General features: G+C 26.9%; 1 protein-coding gene across 2 annotated transcripts in view; it reads right to left on the reverse strand.

Moving 5' to 3' along the window:
• Positions 1-3967: 3967 nt before the first annotated feature.
• The window catches only part of LOC107441782 (major facilitator superfamily domain-containing protein 12-like), a 39359-nt gene continuing 30413 nt past the window's right edge, over positions 3968-12913 (reverse strand). The window contains exons 10-11 of one of the 2 annotated variants that reach the window (XM_071186442.1): positions 12321-12457; positions 3968-5411 (exon numbers count right to left, since the gene is read on the reverse strand). In XM_071186442.1, coding sequence (XP_071042543.1) covers positions 5320-5411; positions 12321-12457 — 229 coding nt within the window. In that variant the 3' untranslated portion in view covers positions 3968-5319. Of the gene's footprint in view, positions 5412-9560; positions 10443-12320; positions 12458-12913 lie in introns of those variants that run through there. The other variant, XM_043054356.2, reaches the window with a different exon arrangement.

The following is a 12913-nucleotide window of genomic DNA, read 5'->3' on the forward strand; positions in this document are numbered from 1 at the left end:
TATTACGATTAGTATAATTTGACTATATTTGCATCGATTTGAATTTTAAAAGAATAAATTATGACCCTTTAAGCACAACTATCACTGACCGACATCGCGTTTTGTTATTTTTTAGCAAACTTCGAAACAATATCGTACAAGATGACATTCGCGTGAAATCGATAATTGCACTATTGATAGATCTTCATAATACTGGAACCCTTTAGTGGGATGGTTAGAAGTTCAAACAAATAGTTAAGTTCGAATAAACAGCAACGTAACTTAATCACGCATATGTTTACTAATTGAAGCATTCAACCCGTATTCAGGGCCGCATCGATCACGCTATATCTTTGAAACAGTACTAACCTCATGAAAAGTTTTTCATATTTTTTATGTATGAAAAATGGATAATAGTATAAGATTTTTAGCATAACTTTGACACAAGTCGGTTCTAAACTGTGTGAGGGACACATTATTGAATCTTACAAGTTTATCAATTTAAAAATAAATTTTAGTCAATCAATTTAAAAATAAATTTTACTTAGTATAGGAGATCTCATAAGTTATCGTACATATTTAGTTTCATGTAAATCCCAAAATAATATTATATTTTTAGAATTCTTATTTCTGAAATAAAATTTCGTGAATATCAGATCGTTATTTTTTAAATGTGCGAATTTACGCTTTAACCCTTTATAGAGCCATTTTTTCTTCTCGTGAATTTATGTTAAAATATTATCGGGATTAAGATTAATTAATAAAAAGAAATTCAATAAGCTAATCAACTGATATTGATTGGAATTTTTTAAACCATTATTCTCGGTGGGTTGATTGATCAAACTATTATCAACTGTAAAGAATTTATTATAAACTTGAACTTCTATTATAAATGAGAGAATTTATAAATTCTGTGAATATAACTACAAATCAACTCGATGAAATATGATAAAATGAACGAATGTATAAAAAATAACTTTTCATTGTTTACCTCTTTCCTTGGTTCGACGGTAAGCCTTATTGTTATCCACATTTATGCAACAATTTTTTTCCTTTGTGCTCTCTGAAGTTTTGTAATGGCCGCACAAATCATAAGTTCATCAAAAAAGAACACAAGTTTTAGGGAATTTAATAATGGAACATAATATGGTTGTTAAGAGAGAAAATTTTATACGTCTCTAATATAAAATCAGTGTCAAATTGATTTCTTGTTATAAAAAATTACAGAAAATCGTAAATTGTCTTTCTTCATTTAGCACTATTCATGTACTATTATGCAGAATTTACCACTTTTGGACTGAAGAATTTCATTTTAAAAGATTTTTATTTATATTTCCAAACATATATGTGTAATTTCCATATATGGCAGTACTTTTACTTTCGTTACTTGTACCGCCGGTACAAGCAAAAAGTACGTACTTTTACTTGTACTTCGTTACTTTTTAAATTTAGTACTTTTACTTGTACTTTCGTTACTTTTTTAGGGAAAAAGTACAAGTATTTGTAACGGAAATATCGAATGAAATCGTTACTTTTTTCTAAAACTCGGTAAGCTTTCTAAAAAAACAAAAAATTAAATTTAAAAAAAATGCTTATGTTTTTTTAATTTATAAAATTAATGTGCAATATATATGCATTCACAGCTAACTTCGTGTTTAAATACCTTCTGTTTCAACTTATACTGCACATTCAATTATTTTTTACTAGCTCAAAGATCACAAAGCTATCTGAAACCCCGTGTTTGCTTTGTTTATGTTTGTGTTTTTAAAACGCGTTTCTAAAGAGTAAAACAATTTTAAATCAATGGTAATTTAAATAAATAAAAATAATAAACTAAAAATTAAAATCAATAGATAAAATTTCTTTTTCGTGCAAATCCATAAAAAGTTTGATATTAAAATTATATTTGATTTTAAAATTATATTATACGATTATATTATAAAATTATATTATAATATTCTTCCGAATTTAAAAATAAATTAATGTCCATAACTTTCAAAATTAAAAATAATTAAATAAATAACAACAATTTTGCAAAAACATTAAAGAACATAAGAATATTATTCAATAAAATTTTAGGTTACTTTGAATTTTCGATTTCCTAGAAATGTACTTTTAAATCGTTACTTTTTTTGTTTAGTACTTGTACTTTTACTTGTACTTTTTACTCGTTACTTTTTAAAATAAGAACTTTTTACTTTTTACTCGTTACTTTTTTAAACAATACTTGTACTTTTACTCGTTACTTTTTAAAAGTAACGTTGCCATATATGGTAATTTCAAATGATTTTAAGTACATTTTTTTTAATATGGAACCAATTTCAAATTGATCTTTTTTTGGGAAAAAAACCATAAGCAATTTACATAGCAACCATTTTCATATAACACAATACATGCTGTAGACTTGGTGTTAATAAGTTTATTTTCAACAAAAAGAAATCTGTTCTTATTTTTAAAAATATATGGGCATTTTCAGAAACTTTGTCATCTATACGTTAATAAGGAGCCAGGTTTTAATGATCACTCGTTGTAAAGAGATTATTCCCAGACTATCCATTCTTTTTAAACATTTTTATACTCCAGACTCAGCTATTTTGGACTAAAAAATAGTTTTAATGTATTTAAAATTAGAAATTATAGATATTTTTATGGATTTTTTCTGAAAATTTGACACACATTTTAATATTGATTCTCATTCAAATTGACTCCTTGTCGCAAAAAACTAAAGAGAATTCATGAATTGTCCATCATACGCATTCACCTTGCATATGAGCTCGCATTGGCTCCTTACATATGATTATGTAAGGAGCCAAGAGGATATTGCACTTACACAACACTGAAGAATAATCAATAATTTATTACTAATTAATAATTATTAATAACAATAAATAATAATAATAAAGAATATTAATAATTATTTTAATCATACAACCATTAATAATGATTATGTATCAGATAAAATTCAACTGCAATTTATAAACAGAAAAATTATTTGAATTCTAAAATTTAATTTATTATGTAATTAATGCTTTTTGATAATTGAAAAAAAGTTTTTGTCTTTCATATATTAAAATTTTTGCAACAATGTACAAATTTTGCTAAAAATTGTTGGTTTATTAGCTTAAATTTAATTTTTAAATGTAAATTTTTGTTATTGATGCGTGAAAATAATTTTTGGCTGTACAAAAAAAAAAACATTTTTATATGCACAAGTAAAAATATTTCTCCGAAGAATTAAAAAAAAAAATTTTATGTGAAATTTTTTCCATTGCGTAATGAGTATGTAGGTATGTAATTAAAGTAATGAATATTTGGTAGTAATATCTGTTAAAAAAATCTGTTGGTACCCATGAACTTACAAATTTCATGTATTTTTTTATCTGTAAATTTACATTTGTTTGATGACACATTAGGGAACAAAAAATTTTCTGTTACTTGAGATTTTTGATCGGATCTTTGACATTTTCATATCGCTGATTTCAAATATGCATCCAGTTTCTGCCTACAAGGTATAGTCTTTATGAAATTTAATAAGATATTCATAACTCGCATTTTTTTAAAAATTCTTTCTAGTGAATACTAAGTGTCCCCACCTCTCTGCTACGTAGGGAATGGTGGGAAGAGAACAATAATACATTTCAGTTTATGTTGATATACGTTAAGGGCTCTCATATTTATTTATTTTTCTGCCTAAAGTGTTATTTCAATAATACTTATCTCAAACGAGGAGATAAGTATTTATGTATGTATAGAAATTTAAACGTTCTTTATGAGCTTGTTCATTCAGGAAAAAATAAAGTAAAATAAAAATATCAATTTGAAAAAATTCTGTAGCTTTCGGAACTAAGTTTATTATTTCGGATTTTAAATCCCCTTACCCGAATTAGTTAAGACCTAATACTTACATAAATGTAACAAAAAATTTGTTCCCCTCCCTATGTGACTCGTGTGTATAAAAACTAATGATTAAAAAATAAACAAAACTACATTTTCATACATGGCAGTTTTATTTAAACAGTTTAAACATTTAAATCATAACAATTTTAGCATAAATACTTAAGAATATTAAATTCTTAAAAATTATTAATCAATCCACTTTATTAAATATATCCATAAACAAAGGACAGCACTTGATTTTTTTAAATAGTTCGTACGTCTTTTAAAATATTTTACATAATCCAAACTTACTATGTATACACATTTTCACACCACGATTCAACTACACATTGGAGCAATTTTTTTATATGTAATTAACCCTTTTACGCAGATGGGACACCCATGTCCCTTATATATATATTTTTTCTGACGTTCTAATCACAAGCCCAAATATATTTTGATACTTTTTAATTATAAAAAATAATCTAACAGTCACTAAAAAAATTTCGTTAAATCGTTGGAATTATATTTGAAATGAAATATAAAATTCAAAATTTATTTTTCATTCATATTAAAAATTTATCAATAATTAATTTTGTAAATCGAAGAAATTTCAATGATGAATAACTGATTCTCTTAGACTTAAACAACTGTAAATAAGTGTTGATTTGAAGAATTATTGTTTGGATGTTAGCCGTGAGTTTGGAAGATTTTACCTTTAACGCAGAAAAAAACACCGGTGTTTCATGCTCTATTTCATAACTAAAATTTATTAAAATGCTAAATATAATATTTTTCTCTTATTTTTACCTAAATTAATACCAAATAACGAAAAAAAGTATGAAAAACATGTTTAACACTAGATTGCCCAAGGAAGTCATTTTTTATTGCTTTTTCATTTGCAAAAAATGTACAAGTAACAATGCATGAATAATTTTTTTTTCCAAGTGAAGTAAATATTTTTTATTGCTAATATTTGCTAATAACTTGTTATATGCCAGTAAATAATAGAAAAAATATTAAAAATTAATTAAACAAATTTCTTTACACATTAGTTATTCTTTCACAATACAATCATTTTGACTGCTGCTTTTGGGCAATATAGGTATATACTAAGTTTCAGTCTTTCTAGTGTTAATAAAAATTCTGCGTCAAAGGAAAGTTTTAAATTTGGAATCAAGAAAAATTTTATAGGGGGGGGAATAATTTCTGGTTCTTCTAATATTATCACTTCTATTTTAATGTTATCTCACAGACTCCTGTTTTTGTTTCAATGATTATTTTCTTTAAAAAAATACAAAGTGAACCAAACAATCAATTTTTATGTGTACAAAACTACTAAAATAAAAAAAACAATTTTAATTCGCTTTCGAGGAATTCTTAAGAGTTTTTTGACTGCGAATCCCTCGTTGCTAGTTCCATTTCTTTGTTTTCGTGTACTTTTCAAAATTCCTGAGAATTGTTTCAATGATCTTGCAAAATTGGAGTACTTTCTGTGCACTTGTCAATTGAATGGTAGTTAATTTTTTCTTCCTCTGAAGTCACACCGACTATTTCTGAAAAAGAAAAAGCTACTCAAAACAAATGTATCGATGAATAATAATAATAATAATTTGCATGCAAAAATATTTTTAGATGCAAATCATTAAACAACATTTCTGACGGTAATTAACACTAGGTTTACGGGACGCGTCATTTTGGCACATTTCATAAGGAAAATTACAAAACCTGTTTGCATTTTTATTTTATCTCTTGTAATGACTTTTATCCATTGATCAAGGTATATATATATTGAAGTCTATTTTCTTCAAAAGCGTTGAAATATTGAAATTCTCTTTGTGGTATACCTATCTCTACGGATATGCGTCAATTTGACGCCATCGTAATTTAGACAAAATTTTGAGTAAGCATGCAAACATCACATCAATAATAAATAGGAATGTACAGTCAATACTTCGATCCGTTATTCGATATCGTTATCTCAAATGAAACAAGCGATAAACAACTGTTGCCGATAAGCAGTAATAGAAAGAACAAACGTAGAATGTCAATTGATGTCAGATTTTGAAGGTTTCAGTTGCTTAGTTCGAGTATTGAAAAATAAAATGCTAGAATATTTCATAAATATATATCTCATATTTTCATTTTTTTCTCATTGTATATAATTACATTGCTTTCTAAGTGCAGAGAGGTCAACTGCTCTGAACACGCCAAAATAATTTTTAAAAAAACGGTGAATAACTACTAAGTAAATTTTGCATATATAAAGTGGAGAAAGCCCAAAAGAAAACTGAGATGGGTAGAGTAGGCCTTGACCCCATTTGGGTTGTCACGTCACTGAGTTTTAGACAATTCGCAGAATTCAATTACTGCTACATTAATAAATAGTAAAATAAAAAATTTACATTTATAACAGAGAATAGTTTAAAAGTAGTGCAGCCGAAATAGAAATGCAAGCGGATGATTCGTGCTTTATGGAAATTTCATACATTTGCAGGTTTGTTTGCTCAATTTAGACTTATAAACCACTGTCTAGTAGAAGGACAGATAGAAGAATTTTGAAAAGGACATAACAAAGAATACGGTCAGGATTCCGGTGAGATTTGAACCCGCCACCTTCCGTGATTCGCACATCGTTTAGCGGGTGGTACCCCTCGGCCAGGGAGGCTCCCACGATTCAGGACAACCAAACTCGAGCACTAGTATTATAGTATTCAGACTATAAACTGGTATCTAAAATTATTTGTGATTGGCATAAAAACACACTGCAATGGAGCTAATGTAAACAACATATTTTTTATATATAACATATAAAAAACGTATTAAAAAGTCAATGGATCTGTACAATGCTTTTGCTACGGTCGGACCTGACAGACCACTCGTTCTCTCTAGCAGAAAGAGTGTGAAAAATAATGCGAGTGTTGAGTTAAGCATCACCCGGCATGGCAAAAGATTCACCAATATTTCTCTTTCTGACTATTTTGAATCTGTGTGTTGTAACTGTCTAATAACGTTATATATAGGGACTCTACTCTTTCCAAAATTTTTGCTCCAGTTCATTTAAAATTTAGAAAAAAATATTCTAGACATCATCATTCAGTTAATTTTTACATCCAGATTCCTTGAAATATTCAACATTCTTGGACATAATTAATATCCTCAAAATTTCTTTCCACTATACTAGTCATCAAAATTGCTACCCCTGAAAAGTAGAAATACCGTCGTGCTATAGCGATTGTAATGGCTGGCTGATATAGGACAAGATTAACGGTCACCACCGGCCACATGGCGATTGAATTTAACAAATGGCGAATAAAAATTTGTCTACCAATTATCACCTGATAGCCACTTTCTTCGTCGAAAATGCATCCACGTGCATTTTAATATTATCATTACTTTTTTAATTAACATGGAATAATTATTTTTATTTATAATATGTATTATAAACATGGAATAGCTATGATTATTTATAATATGTACCATAAACATGGAATAATTATGAATATTTTCAGTATCTATAATAAACATGGAATAATTATGATTACTTATAATATGTAAAATAAACATAGAATAATTATGTTTATTTATAATATGTATGATTAAAATGGAATAATTATGATTATTTATAATATTTATACTTNCACAAACACGTTAGTATACGAAACTACTGTTTGTAGTTATTTGTGCTTCTAAGTCAGTAGCTATGCCAGCGCCAGCGCGATCGCCCCTGGGCAAAATTTGTAAGTACAAGAAATTCGTACTTTTTTTTAAATATCCTGCTAACAATGAAGAAATGTATCTTGAAAGAATGAACAGATGAAAGTATATGTAATAACAAAACAATCTGTAATAGCAGAATATTTTAATTTTTTTCGGGGGGAGGGGAGGGTAGTTTGTTAGAGGGTTGCACCCCCTTTTATATTATTTTGCCGGCGCCCTTGCTATGTATATACTATTATGCAGAATTTACCTTTTTTGGACTAAAGAATTTCATTTTAAAAGATTTTTATTTATATTTCCAAACATATATGTGTAATTTCAAATAATTTTAAGTGCATTTTTTTTAATATGGAACCAATTTCAAATTGATCTTTCTTCGGGGAAAAAAATATAAGCAATTCACAAAGCAACCATTTTCATATAACACAATACATGCCGTAGACTTAACATGTTTTGCTGTTAATAAGGTTTTTTTTCAACGAAAAGAAATCTGTTCTTATTTTTAAAAATATATGGGTATTTTTAGAAACTATATCTTAATAAGGAACCAGGTTTTAATTGATCACTCGTTGTAAAGAGATTATTCTCAGATTATCCTTTCTCTTTAAACATTTTTATACTCCAGACTTGGCTATTTTGGACTAAAAAATAGTTTTAATGTATTTAAAATTAGAAAGTATAGATATTTCTATAGATTCTCTCTGAAAATTTTACTCACACATTTTAATATTGATCCTCATTCAAATTGACTCCTCGTCGCATAAAACTAAAGATAATTCATGAATTGTCCATCATACGCATTCACCAAAGGAGTCAAGAGGTTTTTGCACTTGTGCTACACTGAAGAATAATTAACTATTTATCAATAATTTATTACTAATTAATAAATAATTATTAATAATAATAAATAGTAATAATAAAGAATATTAATAATTATTTTAATCATACAACCATTAATAATGATTATGTATCAGATAAAATCCAACTGCGATTTATAAACAGAAAAATTATTTGAATTTAAAAATTTTATTTATTAATTAATTAATGCTTTTTGATAATTGAAAAAAAGTTTTTGTCTTTCATATATTAAAATATATAAATCTTCACAATAATGTACAAGTTTTGCTAAAAATTGTTGGTTTATTAGCTTAAATTTAATTTTTAAATGTCAATTTTTGTTATTGACGTGTAAAAATAATTTTTAGCTGTACAAAAAAAAACATTTTTATATGCACAAGTAAAAATATTTCTCCGAAGAATTTTAAAAAAAAATTATTTATGCGAAATTTTTTCCATTATGTAATTGTAGGTATGTAATTAAAGTAATGAATATCTGGTAGTAATATCAGTTTAAAAAAAACTGTTGGTACCCATGAACTTACAAATTTCATGTATTTTTTATCTTTAAATTTACATTTGTTTGATGACATTAGGGAACAAAAAATTTGAGATTTTTGATCGAGTCTTTGACATTTTCGTGTCGCTGATTTCAAATATGCATCCAGTTTCTGCCTACAAGGTATAGTCTTTACGCAATTTAATAAGATATTCATAACCCGAATTTTTTTAAAAATTCTTTTTAGTCAACACTAAGTGTCCCCACCTCTCTGCTACGTAGGAAATGGTAGGAAGAGAGCAATAATACATTTCAGTTTAAGATGATATACGTTAAGGGCTCTCATATTTATTTATTTTTGTTTTTTTGCCCTAAGTGTTAATTTCAAACGAGGAGATAAGTACTTATGTATGTATAGAAATTTAAACGTTCTTTATGAGCTTGTTCATTCAGGAAAAAATAAAGTAAAATAAAAATATCAATTTGAAAAATTCTGTAGCTTTCGGAACTAAACTTATCATTTCAGATTTAAAATCCTCTCACCCGAAGTAGTTTAGACCAAATACTTGTGTAAATGCAACAAAAAATTTGTTCTCCTAAGTAATTCGTGAGTATAAAAATTAATGATTAAAAAATAAACGAAACTACATTTTTATACATAACAGTTTTATTTAAACAGTTTAAACACTAAAAATATAACAATTTTAGCATCAATGCTTAAGAATATTAAATTCTTTAAAATTATTAATCAATCAACTTTATTAAATATATCCATAAACAAAGGACAGCACTTGTTTTTTTTTTTAAATAGTTTGTACGTCTTTTAAAATATTTTACACAATGCAAATTTACTATGTATACACGATCCAACTACACGTTTGAGCAATTTAAAAAAAATAACGAAAAAAAGTATGAAAAATATGTTTAACACTAGATTGCCCAAGGAAATCAGTTGGATTGATTTTGAACTGCTTTTTCATTTGCGAAAAATGCACAAATAATAATGCATAAATTATTTTTCTTCCAAGTGAAGTAAATTTTTTTTATTGTTAATATTTACTAATAACTTGTTATATACCTGTAAATAATATAAAAAATATTAAAAGTTAATTAAAAAATTTCTTTACACATTTATTTTTTTACAATGCAGTTATTTTGCCTGTTTTTTGACAATATAGGTATATACTAAGTTTCAGTATTTCTAGTATTGATAAAAATTCTGCATCAAAGGAAAGTCCTGTTTTTGTTTTAATGATCATTTTTTAAAAAAATACAAAATAAATCAAACAATCAATTTTTATGTATACAAAACTACTAAAATTAAAAAAACAGTTTTAATTTGCTTTCTGGGATTTCTTAAGAGTTTTTTGACTACGAATCCCTCGGTCTTATTTCCATTTCCTTGTTTTCATGTACTTCTAAAATTCCTAAGTATTGTTTCACCGTTCTTGCAAAATTGGAGTACTTTCTGTGCATTTGTCAATTGAACGGTAGTTAATTTTTTCTTGCTCTGGAGTCACATCAACTATTTCTGAAAAAGAAAAAGTTACTCAAAACAAAACTATCGATGAATAATAATAATAATAATTTTCATGTAAAAATATTTTTATATGCAAATCACAAAGCAACATTTCTTAAGGTAAATAAATGGGATTAACGAAGTTTAGAGGCCCCATATCTAATCTTCGAGTGACAGTCTGTGATTGGCTGATAGAAAGAATTTTCTCGACAAAAACAAAACAAAAATTAACTCCAAAACTTAATAAGATGTAACCGACTAGAGGACTTGAGCCAACGAAATTTCAAAACTGTAAGCCTTTATACTTTATTTCAACCTTAAAAACTCATTTTTAAAATTCAAAGTATCTATTATATTCAAACACTACGCTAAATAATCACATATTTTATGAAACAATAAGCCTTCAAAAATGCTAAACTTGACAATTTTATCAATATTAGATACTACTATATTCTAAATAAACAGTTAATTTTTATATGAAACGTTTGTTTTCTTCCTAAGAAGTTAATCATACAAGAAATTTTACAAATAAATTAAAGTTAGATTTATATAATTACATTTAAAAGGCTGAATCAGTTCAATTTTAGCAAATTTAGATTAGTTTGTGTGTCCGTTTCTTGGCTGAAGGGGGTGGGGCGAAACGTAATTGATATAGATCAGCTGCGAAGTCAGAAATTTTCTTCATAAAATTTAATGATACATATGCAAATGAAAATTACTTATGTAACAGGTAAAATTTCGCACTTTAAAACTATTTTACCACTAAAATGAAAAGCAAAGATTTACATTTTGTAACGCACTCAATTAAATACACGATTTAAAATTAATGATTATTCATTATGAGTACCAAGCAGGCTTGGAAACTAAACACTGGGGGTTCCGCGTTGGGCTGACTACCCAATTGGAACACTGCTTCTGCACCCCAGAGCCCAAAAGGTCAGCACAATATTCAAAATTCTTGGATATAATTAATATCCTCAGAATTTCTTTCCACTATACTAGTCATCAAAATTGCAACTGAAAAGTAGAAATACCGTCGTGCTACAGCAATTGTAATGGCTGGCTGGTATAGGACAAAATTAGCGGTCACCACCGGTCACATGGCGATTTAATTTAACAAATGGCGAATAAAAATTTGTCTACTAATTATCACCCAAAAGCCACTTTTTTCGTCGAAAATGCATCCACGTGCATTTTAATATAATCATTATTTTTTTAATTAACATGGAATAATTATTATTATTTGTAATATGTATTATAAGCATGGAATAACTATAATTATTTATAATATGTAATAAACATGGAATAATTATGATTACTTATAATATGTATAATAAACATGGAATAATTATGAATATTTACAATATCTAAAATAAACATAGAATAATTATGATTACTTATAATATGTGAAATAAACATGGAATAATTATGTTTATTTATAATATGTATGATAAAAATGGAATAATTATGATTATTTATAATATTTATACTTTATTTCAAGCTTGTTTCGTAAAAATTATTCTTCATTCTAGAAATGAACCTTGTTATGTTCCATATTTTAAGAAATGCTTCAAAAAATGACTTCTATTATCAAAAATTCTTTTCAATCAGGAAAAATGTTCGTAAAAGTGGCCCGCGTAAAAAATGCTACAACTGGTTAGTGGTCAGTAGTAAAATTTCCTCATGTTTACCTAGACCGTGGAAAACCTATAATATTTGACAAAAGTGTTGCTTTGTCTTCTGAGTTCGAATCAAAATCATAGGGATGCGAGTTAGAACAATTATTTCTTCCCATCCATTATATCTTGATACGATGTGGAGAGAATAAATTTAAAAAAATAATTGCGCGAAATTATTAGATCGATTTATAACTATTAGTAGCCTACTTACCATTGTATGAGGATGTTCTTTTTCCTAGATTAGCGGGAAGCAGCGTTGCCAGCACCAAACTTGCAAGAATAGCAGTACCACCAACTCCGTACGACATAACATCTTTGTAGAACCAATCACAGTTTTGACATGTTTCACTGCATAAGACGAAAACACAAAATTTAAACTTATAAATTGAAAGTAAAAATATAATACGAATGAACGATTGCATTGATTAATGGTAACTAATCCAACTTGTAATCATTTTATATCAGTTCTTACTTTTATTTCGTGTCTCTTAAAATGATATTTAACTCTCAAACAAATATTATCGTTACGGTTTAATTTCTATTTTATTTTTTGTCAAACCTAACATCATATTAATTTCTGCTTGGAATGGATGACCAAATAAGATATAACACTCAAAGCATGGGCAACCTTACTTTCTATTTATGCTGTGACATTAATATTGTTAAATTTGTTTCAGGCTCACGAGCTGTTGGAATTTTTAAATTACAAAAAACTCTTATGTATGGTAAAAAAAAATTTACGCGTGATTTTAAACACAAATCACAATAATAAAACTTCCCAGAATATTAAGCCTGTTCACACCT

Source organism: Parasteatoda tepidariorum, chromosome 10 (assembly GCF_043381705.1).
Source record: "Parasteatoda tepidariorum isolate YZ-2023 chromosome 10, CAS_Ptep_4.0, whole genome shotgun sequence".
NCBI classification, from domain to species: Eukaryota; Metazoa; Arthropoda; class Arachnida; order Araneae; family Theridiidae; genus Parasteatoda; species Parasteatoda tepidariorum.